A 22,299-nucleotide genomic window follows, 5' to 3' on the forward strand; every position below is an offset into this window, starting at 1 on the left:
TTAAATGAAAAAATTAATGTATTTTAAAAAATTGATTTTTATATTGTTCTGAAATTCAAATACTTGAAATAAATATTAAAAAAACAATTTAAGTGCTTATTAAAAANACACACACACACACAAAAATAATCTTTATAATTAACAACAAAAATTCTTGCTTTAAATAAAAACACAGATCCGACAATAATGCTAAGAAAAGTGATGAAAATGATACCTGCAATATGCAATGCTAGCCAGTAAAAATGTCGACACCAAGAGCTATTTTATATTAATTCAGCAAGCGCTGCAATACTAATGTCCAGTATCTAGAAATCACTTTGCATGAATAAAAATATTGTAGTAAAAAATATGTATTTCCTAGCGTATTCGTTACATCTTTCCAGCTCAAACATTTTCGCCATTTTCAATCACGTTCAAAAAGCGGGCATCCAAGCAGTTGGCGATAGATTTCGTTTGGCAATCACCCATTTCAGCTGATCGCCAAAGTTTAGGGTTATAAGAGGGCGGTCAGCCAAGACAGTGCGTATTTGTAACGAAAAGAAAACTTGAATACATTTATTTTTCCTTTACTAAATTAAAAATAAAAGGCACTACAGTTGTTTTGGAAAAGTTAAAATGTATCATAATAGGTACTAAATTATGAATTTATGAAATGTTTGATATAAAATGATTCTTTTTTAAAAATTTCTTTATCAAAATTAAATTTAAGTTATATATTTGAAGAAATAAATCTGAAATAAATAAAAAATAAGTTCTTAGTTCTTGATTTATAGGTTTAAAGTGCTATAAAAGATAATGCGGAGGCACGAGAAATGGGGATCAAACCCCCGACCTTCAGGTAGAANTTCATCATTTATTTGTATCAGTACAAGTCGTTTCTGCATTAAATTTCATTTGATTCTGATGATTCTTTCATGGTGTTGCATTTTCTACAAACAGCAGTTTATTTCAAGAAATAAATCTGAAATAAAGAAATAAATCTGAAATAAATAAAAAATAAGTTCTTAGTTCTGCTTAAAAGATAATGTGGAGACACAAGAAATGGGGATCAAACCCCCGACCTCAGGTAGAAGGTTCGATTTTACTTTACTTTACTGTACGATTTTAAAGTAAAATCGAACCTTCTACCTGAAGCATTATTTCAGACTGTTCCTACTACTAGCTCCATGAGTAAAGTGTAACTACTACATATCGCTTTTCGAATGCAGTAGGAATGGCTCCAAAATATTTAACTGATGATATACTGTATATTAATTAAGTATTGGCAACAATTTTGATTGTTCTTGTTCCGGTATCGTGTTTATCGTAATATGTAAGTAGGTAAGTTGTATATATATTTTATTATTTATTGAAGGTAGACATTAAATCTATAATTTAAAATGATAAATTTTTTTCTAGAAAATTAAGTTATAGTTTAAAACTAGGGTGTTATTTACATTAATTGCTTTGTAAAAATGGGTGTGTGCATGAAATAGTGAAGACTTGTATTTCATGATTTATTTTATATATTATAAATTGGTAATGGAAGTTAATAACTTGAATTCTTAAAAGATTATAGATAGCAATGTAAAACATATATATTGATTTTAAATTGTCTACTGGGTGTGTTGATTAGTGTCACAGTTACTGTGAAAAATCAATAATTTGACGTGAAAATATGACATTTTAATCGTTTTATTTTTAATCTTAAATTTAGGTTTAAAAATATCTTACCTCGCTATTTTAAAGCCAAAATGGTATGATTTAACTTTACTTTAGGTCAAGTTTTAAAGCCATGATTTCTTTTACTGAGCGATTTTTTTTATACTTGATTATATCTTGTTAAATTTACATATATTTGTTTACTACGTCAAGCTGCTGTGTGCTAGCTTGTTTACTTTATTAAAATGTTGTAATTTTGTTAATACTCAACTTTATTCTCTGTCCAAAATAAATGACTTGAAACTGATTGCAGGTCCTCTTAATGCTTAACCAGGAGATATTTCCATATCGTTATCTGTCGCGCTAACTACAATTGCAAAATAGAACTTTGAATTTTTTTTTTTTTTTATATAAAAAGTATGCAGATGTTTACCTGGTCTACAAGTTATACCTTTTGAGTTTGTCCTTTTCTGTGATTTTTTTTTAGTTTCTCATGGGCCACTGCCCAGAAGTTGCCATGATCTGGTGCTTATTTTGCCACAGATCAGGTTACAGAAATCTCTCCCTTCATCTTTTGCTGTGAGTTATACCTTTTAAGTTGGTCCCTTTCTATGATTTTTTTATTTATTTTTAAGTTTCTTACGTGCAACTACCGAGAAGTTGCTAAGACTTGACGCTTATTTTACCACAGATAAGGTTATGGAAATTTCTCCCTTAACTGTGCTTATAGAACTCTGCAGCCAGCTCAAGAAAAGTAAGGACTCAAATGCACGATTTGAAATTTTCATGTGCATAATATAATATTTAAAATATTGAATCCATTTAATTTAGACTAAATTAAAAAAAAAAAGGCATAAGTGTACCACACTGATTAATTCTTTCTCTACAAAGTTGAGTTTGTTAAGAAATTGGGGAGATTTTCGTTTTATGATCTTATTGTGGCAGAATTAGCCAAGTCTTGGAAACTTCCGGCTAGTGGCCTTGGGAAAACTAAAAAAAGCAGCGAGAGACCAACTCGAAAGGTATTAGTCGTAGCTCAGGAAAGCATCTACGTGTTTTTTTTTTTTTTAAAAGTTTTGGTTTAATTAAATAAAAAAAATTGCTACAAAGTTTTTAATTGTAAAAAAAAATATATGTATATTTTCTCTTTGCAAATTATAATTATAAAATATTGCTATTTCAATAGATTTTGATTTCTATCATTTTAACTCATGGGCTAATTCATTTAAGAATTTTACAAAATCAAATAAATTTCTCTTTCTTAGTTATAGAAAACTTTTGACAAAATACAGACTTTCTAAAAATATTGTGAAAAAGTTATTGTGACTTAAACTTCGTTCGGTGGAAATATTAGGCCCTGAAAATTGTATACAACCCTGATAAACCTTTCAGGGTTTCCTAAAATATATCAATGAAAATTTATTATATGTATCCAATATTTCAAAATGAATATATTTTTAGACTAAGAATCTGGAAATAAAATTTTCAGCTTGAAAAAAAAAATCTAAGTATTTTAAAAATAAAGGTCCAAAATATCCCAATTTTGTATTAACCTTTCTACTATAAACTATGCTTTCATCTACTGTGAGTTTTGCACAAAATGCCATGTTCAAAGAAAAAGCTTAATAAATATCGTCAGACCCATAGTTTGGCAGGAAACTGTAATTTAGAATATCCGTTGAAGGCTAAAATATCTCTTCTAATTAATTCATCGCTTCTCTTATCATAGCTGGAATAGCATGAATATTTTCTAATTTTAGATTAATTCAGTTCTATAAAGATATATATATTTATCGCTCATGGGCTGCAGCAGTGACACAACTAAAAAAACATGCGTTTTGGAACAGGTGTAATTATAAAAATACATTTTCTTTCAGCAGCAATACTATTACAACTCATAATTCAACTTGAAGATAATCTTCGTTTAAGCAAACTAAAGCATTTCCTATTCATTTTGCTTAGCAATGAAAACTTTAAACCCACTTATATCAAAAATTAATTTTTTGAGTTGTGCCGATTGCAGCCCATAAGCGATGTATACATACATATATATTCTTTTCTAATTGTGAGATTGCTTACAGACTAAAAAGCGCAAAAACTTTGTTATGTTTAAATATTTTAATAAAAAGAAATAAATAAATGCTAATTATTTTAAAATTAATAATAAAATTTTTGTCATATTATTGAAAAAACTATTTTCCTGCTTTAGGCTACTAAAAGCAACTATTTTGTTCATTTTTTTCTGTGGTAAACTTGTCCATTTAATAATGCTTATTATAATTTTTTCCCCCCAGTTTTATTGAGTGTCGTCATGAGTTATGATGAGTCATTCTGAGGGAAAGGCTGAAGTCCAGGTAACACATCCTGGTCTTGCATTTCCTTTTGCTACTGCGGCAATACCCCCACATCCTCATATCAACCAGTGGTGTCGCTTTTCCATACCCGAAAGATTGCCTCTGAAGCCATTTCGTCAGGACAGATTCAATAGACTCCCTCTACCCCCTTCTATAATGGCAACAAGCAAAGTGGTTTCCAACAGCGGTGCTGCTCCCCAACAAACAGTATTAAACGAAAAACGAGGCGTCGACCCTTTCCTGAAAATTCAGCAACTCGAGAAAAGCTTAGCTTTTGTTCAAGAAAACCATGCCATCATGCTTAAAAGCTTACATGAAGAAATAGAAGACTTGAAATTGAAAAATAGAGGCAAGGATATTTTTATTTATTTATTGTAATCGTTTGATTTGTCAAGAGCCTCGTGGGAGACTTACATATTCTTTGAATGGTTAACCTGTCTCCCTGAGAAAATTTTTTTAGCAAAACTTGTTTGTTAAAAAAAATATCTTTTGAAAATTGGATTTAAATTATTAACATATAGTCAGGGTGTGTAGCATTTTTAAAAAGTGCTTAAAGGCGCTTATTTTCATTTTTTAAAAGCCCTTAAAGGGGCTTTTTTCATTGGGTGTTTTTAAAAAGTGCTTAATTTTCCCTTTATCAAAATGAGATTTTTCCTTTACCATGTTGATTTTTGCTTCGAATTATACAAAAAGACACAGTTCACATTGTTCTATTCAATGTTTTCACAATTAATTCAACCCCAATCTATTTCCACGTATTGTCAGTCCGTAGCATGTGAAAATGCTATTCGTTTTACATGATTCAAAATTTCATGATTTTTGACAATTGTCAAAAACTTATGACATTTTTTTAAAGTGCTGTAAAATATTTTTTGAGTGCTTAAAGGTGCTTATTTTTTGTTTAATTTGGCTACATACCCTGTCAGAGGGTATGTAGCATTTTTAAAAAGTGCTTAAAGGTGCTTATTTTTGATTTAAGTTTTTTAAAAGCCTTTTAAGGTGCTTTTTTTATTTGGGGTTTGTAATAATTGTTTAATTTTCTATATTTTGAAAAGAGATTTTTTCTTTGTCGTGTCGATTGTCATTTTAAATTACGAAAAATGCATGATTTTTGCAATTTTCTCTGCAATATTTATCAGAACAGAAACTATTATCATGATTATGTAAAGTTTTTGAATTTTATTGATTTTATGTTTATAAATAAAGAACTTTAAACGATAGAAGAAAAAAAATTTATTTACTGTACAGATCCNTTTTTTTTTTTTTTTTTTGGAAAGTGATTAAAAATATTTTTTGACTGCTTAAAAAGTACTTATAGGGTGCTACGCCTGCTAATTGTTAAAAAAATCAATAAAATTAATTTTTATCAAGGAAGTACAAATAAGGCTTAAAATAATTTTTATTTAAGTTATTACACAAGTACTTTGTCTTTTAATTTTTAAAACAGTTTGATATTTGTCTTATTATACTAAAAAAAAAAAAGTTTTTAGCTAAAGAAAGTCGAAATAGTTAAATTGAGTGCTTTTTGGTTTTAAAAAAAAGAGTAAAAATAGAATTGTTTTTGGTTAATGGTTGTGTGTCAAATATATATAATATGATTTTGTTAACTAAAAAAATTTCTTAGGCATATATGTGTAATGAAATTTTCATGTGTTTTCTTGCTCTTTCCAAGTTAAATAGAAATACAAAAACCTATTTCATTCAGTTATAAAGTGTAACAAAAATTAAAAAATTATGTGGCTTAAACTATTTAAAAATATAGAATGTCACTATCAAAAAGACAGTGAAGTCACATAATGTCTTGTATCTATCTGCATTTTGATAAAAACCTATTTGATTCAGTTATAAAGTATACAAAAATTGAAAATTTATTAGGCCTAAACTTTTTAAAAATATAGAATCAAATGTCTTATATCTACCTGCAGTTTGGCTTAATATTTTTTTAAAAGGACGCTATAGCCTGGTTGGTAGAGCACTGGGCCCATGTCTGAAAGGTTGTGGGTTTGGTTCACCCTTTCCGAAAACTCCCTGTGTAGTAAATGGTGACTGATGCACGTTCAATCTGTCGAGTCACAAAGTCCTTCATGTTCCCATAACAAATTATACCTCTGGGGGTACTGATTCAGGAGTTTCCTTGTCTACTGGATTGATTCAAAATTACAAGGCTATGGAGTTGAAAATTAGTCGATCAATGTCAACCCAAAATTGGTTCGGCTGTGCAACAGCAGTTATAAATTTTTTTTCTGACTTAGTAAATCAATTAAAAAACAAAAAAAAAAAAACAAATATCAATCATAAATTGCAATTCACTGGGGTATAAAAAAGGAAAATTTTGCTCGCATGCATTTACCTATTCTTAACATTTAAAATAGTATTTTTTTTCCTGCAATTGATTAGTTCTTTTATTGTTTTTGGAATGTATAAATGTTTAATTAATCAAGAATTTTCTCATTAGAATTGCTCTTTGAACTTGTTACTGGAGTACCTGCCCTACCAAAAGAAGTGTCGGACAAGGAAAAGGGTTTGTTATATTCCCATGATTATAATAATAGAATTTTTTAGAATGTAATAATAGAATTATTTGAGGTGGCGAATGATAAGTACATAAAAAAATTGCAAAAAAAAAAAAAATGCATTATAGAAAATATTTTTTAGTGTATTCCATAAACTTTTTGACATAAAAAAATATGTTTAAGGTTTACATTGAAATTTTATAAATTTGTAAAGCTCATTGTTCAGTGCTCAAAATTGACTATGGTATTTTTATGTGGGACCACTAAAATCTAACTTATAATATTCAATGTTCTTCATTGTAACTGTGAATATTACACATATTTTTAAGAAAAAATTAAAAACATATTAAAATATTTTTTTAATTTTTTCTTAAAATTTAATTTGATATGTTTTTATTGGTACACTTAAAAATATGTAAATTTATACCTTGGAATCTTTTTAATATGATTTGATATCTTTTCTAAATTGACCACTGAAATCTAACTTGAATCACCCTACTCGTAATATTCAATGTTTCTCATTTAACTGTGATTATTACACATTCTCCACTTTTTTTTCCTTCTACCTCTATGTGTTATAAAATAAGAAAATTTAAAAAAAAAATTTAATTTGACATATGGGTACACTTAAAAATATGTAAATTTAAAATATACCTTGGAATCTTTTTAGTATGATTTGATATCTTTCCTACTGTATTAATACTGTCTTACAGGTGTAAGTGTAAAATATTAAGAAGTAATTCTGTGAATGATTTTCCATAACATTTTTAACTAATTCAGGTTCAGAAAAATAGGCATTACCCTAAAAAACCAAATTAGGTTTCTCAGAATGACCGACCAAATTAGAATAATTAATGAATTACAAACAGAGCTCTAGACATTGTATAAAATGACTGATGAATGGCCAATAGTCATACATTGATTAGGCAAAGTATATAATTCTCATTTCATATTTTGACTCAAAATGTCATGTATTTAATGCAATGACTGGACATTCTTTTCAATGCCAGAATTTAATTCATTGAGGGTTATAGGTAATGTATATTATAGTACTTAAAAATAGTATAAAGATTCCTTATTATCAAACATCAAAATTTCATTACATTAAAACAATATTTTTTTTTAATTTTAATGAATTTAATTTGTTACAGATTCTAATTTAATTAATTTGGTTACATTAAGTGGCAGAAGCCCTTGTCTAGTTAAAAGACTTCTAGCAACTTTTTGTTAACCAACCTTGTTATGTAAAAAAGAAAAAAATTCTTTTTTTTTTTTAATGTTACTTAATTTTTTTATTTTTTGTGACGTGTGGTTAATTAATATTTTTTTTTATTAGCTGCACTGTTGAATTTTGAAAAATTTTGAACTGAAAATTTTCTGTGTTATTGTTTTTATAGTTTTAATATATGTCTTAAACAAAGATTGGGGGATTTATACTACAAGCTTCTATTTTTAGATGTCCTGTAGTGGACTGATTGTAAAGACACGGTTTCCAATAGAACACTGAAGTCAAGCATCACTTTTGGTCAGTAAGCGGGTGAACAACCACTTTGATCAGTCTGTGCATGAATCAAGGGTGCACAGTATCGATTCTCGTTAAACTGTTCTACCGTTAAGTGCTAGACTTCGCTTGGAGTTCGAGCTACCAAAGCAGGGGAGCCACCCTCTTTGTGATGGCGTGACTTCAAGTCATCCTCAGGGATGTTTCCCAGACCATCGCCAATAGCCCATTATGCAGTTAAAGTGCGACGTAAATAAAGTACCTACCTACCTATTTTTAGACATGTGACACCAATTTTGGCCAAAAAATAAAAAACATTTACTAGGTTTTCAAAGTAGAGTTGAAAATTTAGATTAATTCATTTGAATTGATTTGTTAAAAATTGAGCCTTTGCTATTGCATGATATTTTAGTTATGAACTTGTGAATTTTAAATTTTTTTCTATTTATAAATTTTACTTTATGAATTTCAGAAACATCTGATGAGCAACACACAGAAGCAGTTGAAAAATTAGAAAAAGAAATTCGAAAATTGCGTAGTGCTCTTAGAGATGCGGCTAAGGTTAATTCCTCCTTATCAAATCAAGTGCAGGACTTGAAAAGGTATAAGATAGATTTTCTTTATGACAGTGCAGAATATTTGAAAAAAAAAACATTTTTCTCTAATTTTTATTGTATATGAGTAAACTATCAGGGGTCTGTCCAGGATGAATTTACTACCGTTTAGCAGTACCTTCACAAATTCAACTTTAGGATAAGCGGTAGTTTCACAAATAAAAAAGCAAGTTCTCATGCAAACCCCAATCTCATGTTGCAATCTGTGGAAAACAGGAGCTTTTCTTCCAGCTGCCTTATACGAAAAGGTAGATCGTGTTTGCTCAGATAGTACAACGTGGTAAGCCCAACCGGTCACTTAAGCCATATCAAAGCGAGCCTTTTTTTTCTCTGAGTTTTTAAAAATGAAACAAAGAGTTGACTTTACAAGAAGTTGAAACTCACAAATTAACATTAATGTAAATTTATTCTAACAGACTTTTATTTTTTTATGAACTATTTTTTTTTCTCTGTAAAACTTTTCTGTATTACCAAGTTGAAAATGTTCTCATAATTAAAATAAATTTTAGCACTAGAACTGTTAAATGATTGATTTTATTAAAATCAAGGTGAAAGTTAACTATTGGCAATGATTTTTATGGATTTTGATCTTTGGATCCAATTTTTACCCCAAATTTTACAATAGCAAAATTGTTTTTGAATATATGGGGAAAGATATATAGAAATTTACCAGTCAAAAATTATTTATATTTTTGGAGACAATTTTTTAAAATATTTTATTACTTTACCATATTTCTGTGTTGATTTTTTAATATAATTTTCACAAGTTATGTCTGAATTTTCACAAAATAGGTACCTCTTAAAAAACATAAACAGACCCCTGACTATTAAAGCAGAAACTTCTAAATTGTTTAATAAATTATAAAGTTTACTAAAGTTTTCTTGTTAGCAGTTAGGTTAAGTGTTGAAGAGTAATTTATTTATCACAGCTGTTTGCAGAATTGTTAAATGTAAAATGTTTTGTTTAAAATGTTTGTTAGTAACATTTTGAAATGGCATATATTGAATAACATTCAGTCAAATCTTGATATCACAAAATCGAATAGTGACATGAAAAATTTTTCAATATTGAGAATCAAGTACTAAATATTTTTAAAATTTTAGTCAAGCTTATAACTGTGCCAACATTTTAAAAGTTGTATAACATGTATTTATTTAAAAAAGCAGTTCCTTGAATCAGGTTCAATATCTTTGGTTCTTTATTTGATTTTATGCTTTGCTGATATTTTTCTATTCTTCAAGAAAAGTCTTTGATTTCAAGAAAACGTTTTAAATTCCTCAGAAGTTAAAAAAAAAGTTTTTTTTTTGTTTTTTGTGTGATCAAAAATATTTTGTAAAATTGAGGATCCTGAAGAAATATATTCAGCTAAAAGAGGCTTTTTCTATTCTCAGAATAGCAAGTGATAGTTTTCTTCCTTTGGGTTTTTAGATGGATGGCCCACCCTGCCTGCCCTTCTTTAAAGGTAAATGCACCCTCCTTGCCCTTTTTTTGACAATTGTTGTCCCTCTTTTATTTAGAAAAAAAATTCTCTTTTTTATTTTAAGAAAAGAAAGCAGTTAAAGTGTAGAACTTCAGATTACTATAACTAGTGGAAAGTGTATTTAGGCTAAGTTAATATAAACTATTTTTTTTATTATTTTTCATCATCAATGGCTCAACAGCCCAGGGTGGCCTTGGTCTTCTGACGAAGTGTTTTCCAGGCTAACCTTTTTCCTGCTAATTTTCCCCTGTTTTTAGTTTTCAAGACTAAAAGGTCTTTTTCTAGGTCATTTATCCATCTCAAATTTGGCCTACCTCTTTTTCGTGCCAACTGGTCAATCATTGAAAACTCTTTTTGTGATACAGTCTTTGTCCATTCTGATAACGTGACCTGGCCATTTAATTCTTTGACATTTAATAAAGTTAATAATGTCTGGTTCATTATGTGAGTTATAAAGCTCTAGATTTGATCTTATAAGCCACATACCATTATTTTGAATTTCTCCAAAAACACTTCTCAAGACCTTTCAATTAGCAGAATAGTAGAACTTCAGGTTACTATAACTAGTGGAAATTATATTTAGGCTAAGTTAATATAAAATATTATTTTTCATATTTATTTTATTATTTTTTGTTTTGTTTCAAAGGGCACATGTCTATTAAAATATAATTAATATATATTTAGCGACATTAGGGCCCTTCAAATCAAGAGGTGCCAGTGATTTTGAAAAAGCACCCTGCAAATGCATAAGGAATTCAGAATCAATTAAAAAATTCATATTATTAAGTTAATTCTGTTTATTATTTGGTATATGTACTGACAAATTTTAAAAATTAATGAAAACTTTACAATGGTATGCATCTTAAATGTTAGAGGGATGAAAAAATAAAGAGTAAATTTTCTTTAAATCTTAGACAATTTAACAAATATTTAAAATATAGAATTAATAAATTTTTATATCATTGCTTAATCGAAAAGCAAAATTACTTAACAACTTGAAGTTTGACTTATTCATTTAGTATTTACACTTTTTCATAACAACGAAGTTGTTTAGTCTCCTGTATTTTCTGACTATATCCTGTTTACCCGAATGTCACCAAATTTCTCCGTTTTTGTTAAAGAAATTTAAAGTAAAATTTTGGTGATAAAATATCCACTGATGCAAAAATACTTCACTTATTCCTCAACAGATGGTGCTATTGCCAGTACTGATGTTGAGTGTTAGTAGTTTAAGTCGAACCGTGATGGCTCAGGAGATAGTGTTTGCTTCCCAATGATTTGAACCCAGGTTCAAATCCCAGCAATGACTAGTCAATACGAATTCCGCATCCGGCTTGCACCAACCACATTGCTGATGCGAAATATCCTCAGCGGTAGACGGATCACAGATTAGAGTCCCCTTGTTGTCAGGCTGATTGTGGGAGATTTTCGTGGTTTTCCTCTCCATGTAACTCAAATGCGGGTTAGTTCTATCAAAAAGTAAAATTTCTCCCAATACCTGATCCAGGCTGGATTGGTTTCAAAATTACAAGGCTACAGAGTTAAACATCAACCCAAAATTGGGTCGGTCAGTAAAATCTCTGTTATTTTATTTCTCCAATGTTGGCAAGTATGCTTTAATAGTTAAATAAAATATTTTTTTCAAAAAAAAATGCACTTACAATTTATATGTGATTCATTGTAAATGTATTATTTATTTAATTTCCATGCTTTTGAATGTGTATTAAATTTTAACATAATCTTTTTCAGAGACCAATATTCTAAACATGTGTCACGTAACAAGAATTACAATAAGACACCTCCAGATTCAGCAATTGATGATGGACAACAAATCCATTCACCAAATGGGTCGTCACCTCAAATGGAAGACTATTCTGATACTTTGAGGCAAATACAGAGAGCCTCTAATCATCGTAATGGAAAGGTTGAATATTTTTCTTTCAGTACTAGTATCTTCTTTTTTTTATTTTTTTTTACAGTTTTTGTTCAAATTTGTTCTAAAAATTCAAATTTGCTCTTAATTTTAATTCACATTTGTCATTCTGAAAAACTTAAAGTTATCCCTTAATGATTTCATTTAGAAACATTTAAAATAAAAATTTCAATAATCTCATATTTCTTAAAATATTATGAATGTAGGGACCATATAATATTTTACTTCTGACATAACTATTTAGCTTCAATATTTATTGTATTTACATTTCAAAACTATTGAAATTTTAATCGTTTTATTAAAAAAATTATTGAGCTAAGTAATAAATTTTAATCAAAATTTACAAGGGATAATAATAAGATTCAATAAAATTTAATAATCACTATTTCACGTTAGTAATATGAATTTTATTTAGTCTTCTTAGTTTGCTTAATTCTTTACATATTTTTCTGAAATCAGCATGATCAATGATATTAAACTTTTTATTGTTTTTTTTAATATACTTTTATAAACAACTTAATTTTAAATCTAAAAAATATACCTGACAGTTTTTTTAAAAATTGAATTTAATTAATTTTAATTTTGAATTAAAATTATTCTTTTTTAAATAATCAAATGCAGTGATTATTAATTAAAAAAATGGAATGTGTAACTCAATATTGAATATTTTAGATTCTGCATAAATTGCTTTTATGTTGGCTAATATAATCAAGAAGATAGTTCTTGGTCAGAAAATGTTATTTTATCTTAATCAATGCAACAACATATTTTTTTTAATGATTTTGCGTTTTGTTTATTAATCTCTCTCTCTATATATATTATATNTATATATATATATGTATGTATGTATGTTAGAAGAACTTTCTACAATAGGTGGAAAATTTTTTTAATTAGTAAACAAACCCATAGCTGCTAACTCTACCGCATTTTCCAGTAGACTACTGGTTTATGCCAGTTTCTGCTGATCTACTGGTTTAATAATAATTCTCCTGGTTTTTACAAATTCCCTAAAATTGAGACAGTTTCCTAAACAGATCCTTATTGAAATAAAATTTTTGCTCAAATTATTACTTGTTTGAATATATTATACGTAATGAAACAAGCCTCATTTATAAAAAGCCTCATTTATACTTTTTTGTTCTAAAATTTTGAGTTATTCAGAACTCCCTTTCTTAATTAATTAAAAGTCTTTTTAACTATCTTCAATGAATTAAATGCATATTACTATTCAAAATTATGAGTGAGCGTAATGCATAACATTTCATTTAATGTTAAGGACAAGAAAATATTTTTCTATTTTGATGACTGACTATAAAAATCCCTAAATAATAATAAATCTTCTAACAATAATCCCCCATGTGTAAAATATTAAGTACATTTTGCAACAATTATCATGAAATTTATTACTTTGTAAAATCTACTGGATTTTTCCCCATCCGTGTTGGCAGTTATGTGTACCCTAATTATGATTTTTTTTTAAAAATAAGTGCCTAATATTTTTTGTGGGCTTAAAAAGTGTTTATTTTCTATTAAAAAAATTTCTATGTACCCTGCTTTTTTAATGTAAAATACTTATAATTAATTCAACAAATTAATTTGAAAATTGTATGATAATAATTTCAAAAATTTTAAAGCGTAAAAAAAGTTTCCATTTTCTAATTGAAGTTTTAATTCAGTTAAAGAGGCAGTTATTTATGATCAAGTATTATTAAAAAAAACTAAATATTCAGAAAAAGGTTTTAAATCTGATAATTTTTGTTCTAATTTCTATATCTAAAGAGATTTTGAAATAAAAAATTATATAGGCATGATAGGAATCAAAATACACTATGTCTATTAAGTGTTCATTGTGTTTTGACTTTTGTACCATTTGTAATAAATTTTAAACTTAGTTTTTGTTTTAGTTGGTTTTTCTTTGTTTGTTGTTTCATTGTTCTTTGTTAGTTCAAGCTTTTGTTTCATGACAAATTTCAGCGAGAGGATCGACGCAATCGCCATGATGACTGCAAACTTGATTGGTCAGATAGTTATGTAAGGAATGGCAATGGGTATCGTCATCATCATAATTATCATCATCATCAGCCTCAGAAGTCACCTCGTCAACAACATCAGCCTAGACTTCCTAGACTACCTTTAAGAAACCAACAGAATTATTCTCACCAACAGTAAGTTAATTTTAGTTCAAGTAGTAACATTTTTATTTCTTATAGCACATAAAAAATGATCATAAACTTGTTCTGGTTTAATAGGATTTTTTTTTTTTTTTTGTGTGACTTGTTTGCCATAATCTGAGATTTGATATGACACATAAAGACAAGTTTGCAAAGATATAAAGCCAAAACATGTAAAGAGAAAGGCTAAATACATATATATATATATATATATTTAGATTACTTTTTTTTAAATTCGTGGAGTAAGCGGGTGGGTGACTACTTTGATCAGCCTTTGTAGGGTGTAAGGGGGCGCGGCATTGGTCCTCATAAAACTGTTTTACTGTAAAGTGCGCGACTTTGTGCTCAGGTCGTTGGGCTACCAAAGCTAAGAAACCAGTGAGATTTTATTGAAATAAATAATAAAAAAAGGTAAAGAAATCTTATCTTTACTTTTTCCAACTAGCTATTCTAAAACATAATCTTCTCTCTTTGTAGATTATGATATAATCTTATTAATTAGCATATTTGAATGATTATAATCTAATTAGCATTAGCATATTTCAGGCCTAGGAACCATTGAGATTGACAATTAGTAATCTCCTCATGAGAATAAAAGTTATTCCAGGTGATATGTTTTTGCTTGCTGCAAATCAGTATTTTTATTGATTCTAACATTTTCAAAAAACAAAGTTTATACAAAAGACCTCAATTAAAAAATATTGAAAAACATTCAAAAATTCATTTAAAATTTTATCAATGCATAATATTTTATTTGCTGTTATAATATAAGCATATTGATATGCTTAAAGCTTCAATGTGTTTAAGAAAATTATTCCATTCCTTATTTATCATTAAATCAATTGTATTAAAACATACCTTTACTGTTTTACATGCACATATGTATCCAACCAATTTGATGATTTTAGTCCTTTTTATCATTCTAATATTTCCAAATATTTTTGAATTGAAAAACATATTACTTAAAATTTTTCATGCTCTATGAATAAATTCTATTGAGAAAAAACTTGAGCATTTTTATTAATTAAATTTATACAAATGTTGTAAATTGAATACAGTTAATTAATAACATTAAGTAATTCTAAAGTATTAGTATATTCAAAATCTTCAGCCATTCGTTTATAATATGTTAGCATGTTTATGGAAGAAAGATGAATATATTTTAAAAATTTATAGATAATATTAATTAATAGCTCTTAGACACCTGTTGCACTAAGGCAAGCTTTTATTTCTTTAGAGAAAGCGGCTCTCAAGATGGACCTGAGAATAAACGAGAACAAAACAAAATATTTGCCCTGTTCTAAAACCAGCTTCAATAACACCCACTTAGAAATTGAAGTATATAAAGTTGAGGTTGTTGACAGTTTTGTTTACTTGGGTCCTGTGATCGAGGATACGAACAGTATTACAATGGAAATACAAGGGAGAATCACTATAGCCAATAGAAATTTTAATGGAATTCGAAAATACATAACATCTAATGTAATTTATAGAAAAACAAAAGTTTCATTAGGTAAATCTCTCTTATGATCAATTTTAACTTATGCTTGTGAAACCTGCACCATATCTTGTACGACTGAGGCTGTGTTGGGTACCTTTAAGAGTAAGGAAGGAGGTTTAAGAGAAAGGTCTTGCGAAGTATTTTTAGAGGAATTCAAAAATATAGTGTGTGGCTTAGAAGAGCAAATTTAGAGCTTTATCACTCATATAATGAACCTGACATTATTAACTTTATTAAACAACAAAGAATAAAATAGGCAGGCAATGTTATCCGAATGGACAAAGACCGCACCACAAAAAAGAGTTTTCAATGTCAGACCAGTTGGCACACGAAAAAGATGCAGGCCTAATTTGAGATGGATAGATAGCCTAGAAAAAGAGGTTTTAGTTTTAAGAACTAAAAACTGGAAAACGCTAGCAGGAAAAGGGTAAGCCTGGGCTGTTGATGATTGAATTAATAGCTGAAAAAAAATCCTGATTATGCCTTATTATTTATAAATTATTATTTTGCCTTTTGTTTTAAGTAAACCAGAGAATGCCAGGTTTAACTAGGTAACCAGAAAAACTCGTTTTAACAAAAAAATAAAATGGTTTAAATTTTTGAAAAAAAACAAAAGGGTTTTCAAATTTTTCTTTTTCTTTTCCAATTCTAGTTCAAATTCAGCATGATAAAAAGAAAATAGGGGTTAGTTCTGATTTAACCAAAAACTAGAATATTCTAATAATCTTTCCAAGGAATTTTAAAATGAAGTGAAAAATTTCAGTGTTGAAATTTAGTACCTCATTTAAGTGGTATTTTTTTAAAAAATTTAATTGTAAACTTACCCATAATTTTATTGATATTATATCCATATATAGAGTGACTCCAATTGCACTAATTTGAATTTTGTAAACGGTAACTGATTATATTTTATTCTAATCTATTCTGGAAAGTTGGCACCTCTGTTAATATTCTACTTATTAAAACTGGATAAAAATACCAAGTTTCGAAAACCGTATGATTAAAGATGCCTTATTATTGTAAGGATGAGATTTTTCCACTTTCTAGCGGATTTTTGCTTTTGTCTCTCGAATATTAGCCTTTTTTTATTTTATGGAAAACTCTGATTTTTCTCTAAAAGTTTAACTTTTTTCTGTTATAAATATTCCGCTTTTTCTGAAAATTCAGCCGTTGAAACAACAATCATATTTATTTTTGATTTTCGAAGATAAACAGAAAATTCAAACTACTTTAACTATTCAAACTACTTAATTAGCAATTTTTTGTAGTTAAGGAGTTATTAAATGTTTCTACTTCACAATTATTGATATGTTTCTCAAAGCTTTAGCTAAATTAGACAAGGGTCTGTCCAGGTCAAATTTACTGCCGTTAAGTGGTACTTTCACAAATTCAATTTTAAGAAAGACGGTTGTTTCTCAAAATGTTCTTAACCTTTTTTCAAAAAATATTGAAATATTTTTGAAAATATTTTCTTATTTTACCATATTTTTGTGTTGACTTTTTAAATTTTTTTTTAAATTTCACAAATTTTGTCTTAAGTTTTCACAAAATAGGTACAGTCAACTTGTACTTTTGTAATAATTGTCTCCTTTGTGTGAACTGAAGAAAAATTTAATTTCTAGCTTTATTTTTTTCAATGGGTTATTTTACTAAGTGTCAATGTGATTATTTACATATTAATAAATTATTATGCAATTAAAAATCTATCAACACATAGTTATTTATTATCTAAAATTTATTATTAAAAGATTGTTACTGTCGTGGAAATTCAGCTTTTTTGGCATTTGGCCAATCTTATCCCTGGTATTAGGAACATAAATTTAATAAATAATTAGTTTTTTTTTTCTTTTCTTTTTTCGTTTTTGTGGTGACAGTTTTGTAATGAATACATTTTTTCCCTATAAAAGGTACATATTATTACTTTTTGTGTTTTATCATTTTAGGTATGAAATTCAGTATCATCAAAGAAGTTCAAATACTTTGCCTGCCTTGAAGCAACCTCTTGTACCTGTAGTAGATCATAGGTTAGATAAATCTAGAAAGTCAAGGGGTCCTAGACTACCTCCTCCCAAAATAGACCAAGTTACAAATTAAAATACTGCTACAAATATAAAGTAAAATATAGCTGGTTTATGAAATGTGCTAAAATGTAGTTTCTTTTTACATAAATTATTTGCTTTCAGATCTGTGTATATAACCAGCGATGCTTACTGTAACAAACTTTCTGTAATTTCTACAGATTTCGATTCGAACTACGAAGTTACAGGAAACTTATTTAAAAAATGCAGGAAAGCACGATTGCCTTTTATTTTTTTATTTATTTTTTTCTCCCTTCCATTTAAGAAAAATTTCTTTTATAGCCGTTTTGAAATTAAGATTTACCTTGTTGCTTTTCATGAAGGTAAACTTTTTTGTTTGTTACACGGAGATAGACTTGTTTGAAATAAAATTAAAGAGATTTTTCTATTATTTAGATAACCTCTCATTGTTAATTTTTTACAATCTGAAGTTTTATTTTTAAAGAATATTATTTGTTTCATTCTGCATACGGAAAATTTCATTTTTGTTATTACAAAAAGAAGGGCTTAATGTCTAAGAAAAAGCATTAATACTGGCTGGCATTCCTGTACGAGTGATAGTTTTACACTTTCTTGTAATTTTTACAATTTAAAAATCTAGTCTAATTTGTTATTTTTTGTAATTCTTTAAAAGCATTTTTTGTGTAGTAAGATATGTTTGATTATTTTACATTTTGAATTATTTGTACATTTTTAAATGTATTTATTTTGCTGTTCAAAATACAGTAAACTTCAAAAGGTTTTTTTTTCTTTTTTAAAAACACATTTAGTTTTTGAAATCATTTCCTTTCAGCAGTTTTTTAAGAAATGAAAAAAGTTTAAAAATGAATCTTTTTAAAAAAATTATCAGGAAAATCCTTATTTATAAGTTGCTGTTTAGAAATGAAATGCTTGATGTTTATGTTAATTTATTGTTTTTACTTAAAAGTTACAATGGAGCTTTCTAATTTTAAATCAGATATATTTTATTTACAGAACTTATTTATTAATGCAAATTCGGAAAAATAAGACTCGCAAATTGATCCAAGATATCATTGCTTTGCTGATATTTATTTCTTCTATTTATTTATTTTATATTATTTTACTTGTTTTTATTTTCCTCTTTGTACTAATGCATTTATTGTTTTGAATTTAGTATTATTTAAAACATTGTGATATTTTTTGTGCAAATTTTATTAATTTTACATTTTTTTGATGCTACTTTTTTTCCCCATACCTTTATATACCATATTAGTTTAAGTATATTTTATTTTCGTCATGCACTCAATGTTAAATACTAATTTGATTCTTACAAATATTTCAGTGAAAAAAGTTTTTTTTTTTTATCCAGTTTGCTTGTATGTTTTCAAATTTAAGAAAAATGATGACATATTTCTAGTCAATTAAGTTGGTTTTTCAAATTTAAATCATGTTAATATTTTCCCTGTAACATTCATATTGTTTACAAAAGAAAGTTAAGTGCATATTTACTTGTTTCTGTTTTATAATTCTTATTATTTCCTACTTAACTATTTAGAATGTAAATACTATAGGGTTCTTTTACAAAGAAGAAATAAAGATATTTCGATTTTTTAATTATTCTTAATATTTAAAAGGAAAAAAAATTTAATATTCATGTATTTCTTGATTTAAGTTACTTCACTTACCAATTCACATTAAAGTTAACTATTCTAAAATTATCTATGAATTTTTAATTACCATTTAAGACTTTTCACAGTAAGAAATAGAAATAATGTTGATTTAGTTATTTCTATTCAATAGATTAATACCTAAATGAAAAAATTATTTAAACTAGCTGACATACTTTAATTCATATTTAAGCTATCCAGATTATATGTATTCGGATCATCCCCCAGGATGTTTCAAGGTCATTGCAAATACCCCGTTTTACGGCTTAGTGTTGTGTACAACAACAATTAATGTTATGTTAATGAATTATTTACTCCTTTTTTTATTTTTCTTATTTAAATTTTTCTTATCCTTTAAAAAATATTCATTATTAATGGCTTTTCGAGGTAAGAAATATAAAATGCTTAGTTTTTTTTTATATTAAATATCTGTATTTACAAATCTCATTTTGAAATTCTATTATCACCATTTAGTTTTTTAAAAAAAATATTGAGCTTTGTTATATGATTACTGTGTCAAGGTTTAAAAAGTTAAAAATATTAATTCCTAATGTCAATACCTCTTAAGTATCTAGTGATTTTAAGTACCTAGAACAATTAAAAAATAGTATTCTAATTAAAGAATTAATACCTAAAAAGTTCAAAACGAGTATAAGCTATTTTTTACCATTTTGCCTTTTCAATTAAGAGTAATACATTGAAGCAATAATAGTACTACGTTTTGCATTGCTATCTCATGCAATATCAAATGTTGTATCTATCTATGCAATATTATGAAAATGTATTTTTTAAAAATGTTTATTTTTTTAAGCTGACGTGTCTCTTTATTATTGAAGTCGCAATAAGTGCTCGATAAACTAATATAATAATAGTGCTGAATATTTAATTTTGAATTATTTATTTACAATATTTAATTTTAAAATTTTATAAAAATTAAAGTTACAAAAATATTTTAAAAAGTTTTTTTTTGTTTAAATATATTCCATGCAGTATACGATTTAGTAATATCTACTTCATTTTCTATTTTATACCACTACCAGTATTGCTGTAGTTTAGTGTTCTTAGTATGTTGCACAAACTTTTAAATTTGCTATATCATAAGCTATGTTTATATAATTATAGTTAATATTTGCACAGAGGCTTGATGTATGACATTTTACGGTATATAGTTTTTGATGTTAGCTTCGTTATTGAAGAGCTCTACTACCTAACTCTGGAACGTTATTTACAATAAATGTTAAAAGAAATTATAACAGTTGAGGGTGAATTTTTTTTTCTTCCATTCCTATTATTAGTTCACACTCTCCCTATTATCTTGTTCAAATTTTCAATCGTTAATAAAATACTTTTTATTCATCCACTCAAGTTCAAATAAATTTTGTTAAACTTGTAGTGGATAACACTTGATGTTAATACAAGTTTTTTCAAATATTAATTTATTGATTAAATGTAATTTTAGTTTTATATGGGAGAAAAATTTTTAATAATTTAATAAAAAGTGACTAAAATAAAATTTTTCTGTGTTAACCTAAGTAGGAATTGACTTTAAATTTTTTTTTTCTTTGTTACTTGTTTATAATTTGAACAATATGTGATTCAGTTTTTTTCCCCTTCAAATAAAATGAAGAGATAATTAAGTGAATTTTCTCTGTTGTCGTTAAATAAAATACATGGGTTATAAAAAGCTTTAAAAATAAAATTCTTTGATTTGTAGTCTAAATAGAAGAATAATCAAAATGTTTTATTTCCAAATATATTATTTACTGTTTGTTTTTTTTAATATTAAATTATCCTACCACCAATTTTAATTTGTGAGAGAGTATTCTGTACTTACTAAAAGATCTGCTATATCCCTACTATAGGTTAATATTGTTTATTCTGTAACATATATTGTGATTGGAGTATCATTTTATAGTGGTGATAATATTAAAATACAAAAGAAAAACTGATAATGCACTATTCTTGTTTCCATGGCAGCTGACAGCCTCAGACTTCATAGCAGGGAGAGTTCTTACCATAGACAAACTATATGTTAATTTGTTAAAATCATTGAAAAAAATTCCCAGTAATTACAAGTAAGTAGCATGAAAAATAAAAAGACTTGTATCTTATTTAAAACAAAATATATCTTATTATTATTAAAAAAGAGTTTTATTATTCAAAATAAAATGAAATTCTTAAAGCATTATTATCAATATTTTTGCTTTTGTGTAAAAGTTGTAAAATATTAAATAACATAAAACAAAAAAGAGGTCTTTATGATAGCAATCCTTAGATCTAAACATTTTACATCCGTAGTGTAAAAAGACAAAATCTGATTATTGTAGAACTTAATTCAAGTTTAGAAGATTTGACACTAATTAAAAACATGTTTATGTAGTGATATCACTTATTATATGACTTCAATAAAACAACAAAAAATTATACAAAACAAATATTTATGGAAAGGCAGGAATTACGAAAACCTTAACTTTAATCCAGCTTCTGTGTGCTTGGAAAGTAAAAGCGGTCAGCCCACAATATTAAATTCTCATTTGCACCAACCTTCAGTTGGCTTTAAATCTCGGGAAACAACTGATTGTTGCTGGAGTATTCTACTTTTAATTGCTTAATTTTAACTTCAACTATTTTCTTAATTGGGTACTGAGCTATAAGTAAATTAAAATACTTATTATTATTAGAACAATATTATTTTAAAATTAGTTTAAATAAAATCATGTGTGATTTTACATACTTTCGTTTAAGACAGTAATGTTAGAATTAAGAAAATATTAATACTATGAAGATTTTTAAAATTATGTAAATTCAATTTTCAGGATTAAATGTTCCCTACTATTTAAATAATAAATATGAATATAGGTCTCCAAAATATAGTTATGATTGG

The 22,299-nt window shown here is 27.0% G+C and overlaps 1 protein-coding gene across 2 annotated transcripts; it reads left to right on the plus strand.

Moving 5' to 3' along the window:
• The first annotated feature begins 1,170 nt into the window (after positions 1 to 1,170).
• Positions 1,171 to 21,360, plus strand: LOC107442933 (uncharacterized). Of its 2 annotated transcripts, none has more exons than XM_016056622.3 (7): positions 1,171 to 1,320; positions 3,936 to 4,344; positions 6,451 to 6,516; positions 8,482 to 8,611; positions 11,854 to 12,028; positions 14,012 to 14,202; positions 17,653 to 21,360. In XM_016056622.3, the coding sequence occupies exons 2-7, from the start codon at positions 3,960 to 3,962 to the stop codon at positions 17,801 to 17,803; spliced, it is 1,098 nt and encodes a 365-aa protein (XP_015912108.1). In that variant the 5' UTR covers positions 1,171 to 1,320; positions 3,936 to 3,959; the 3' UTR covers positions 17,804 to 21,360. The 2 variants fall into 2 exon arrangements, with proteins under 2 accessions (XP_015912108.1, XP_042906545.1); XM_043050611.2 differs by having other exon boundaries at positions 1,285 to 1,312.
• The last annotated feature ends 939 nt before the right edge of the window (positions 21,361 to 22,299 follow it).

The sequence above is a fragment of the Parasteatoda tepidariorum genome, chromosome 1 (assembly GCF_043381705.1).
Source record: "Parasteatoda tepidariorum isolate YZ-2023 chromosome 1, CAS_Ptep_4.0, whole genome shotgun sequence".
Lineage (NCBI taxonomy): Eukaryota > Metazoa > Arthropoda > Arachnida > Araneae > Theridiidae > Parasteatoda > Parasteatoda tepidariorum.

Coding starts and splice junctions, on each gene's coding strand:
- LOC107442933 (XM_016056622.3), top strand. CDS start 3,960: ATGATGAGTCATTCTGAGGGAAAGGCTGAAGTCCAGGTAACACATCCT. Junction 4,345..6,450: donor CTTGAAATTGAAAAATAGAG/GCAAGGATATTT, acceptor TTTTCTCATTAG/AATTGCTCTTTGAACTTGTT. Junction 12,029..14,011: donor CTAATCATCGTAATGGAAAG/GTTGAATATTTT, acceptor GACAAATTTCAG/CGAGAGGATCGACGCAATCG.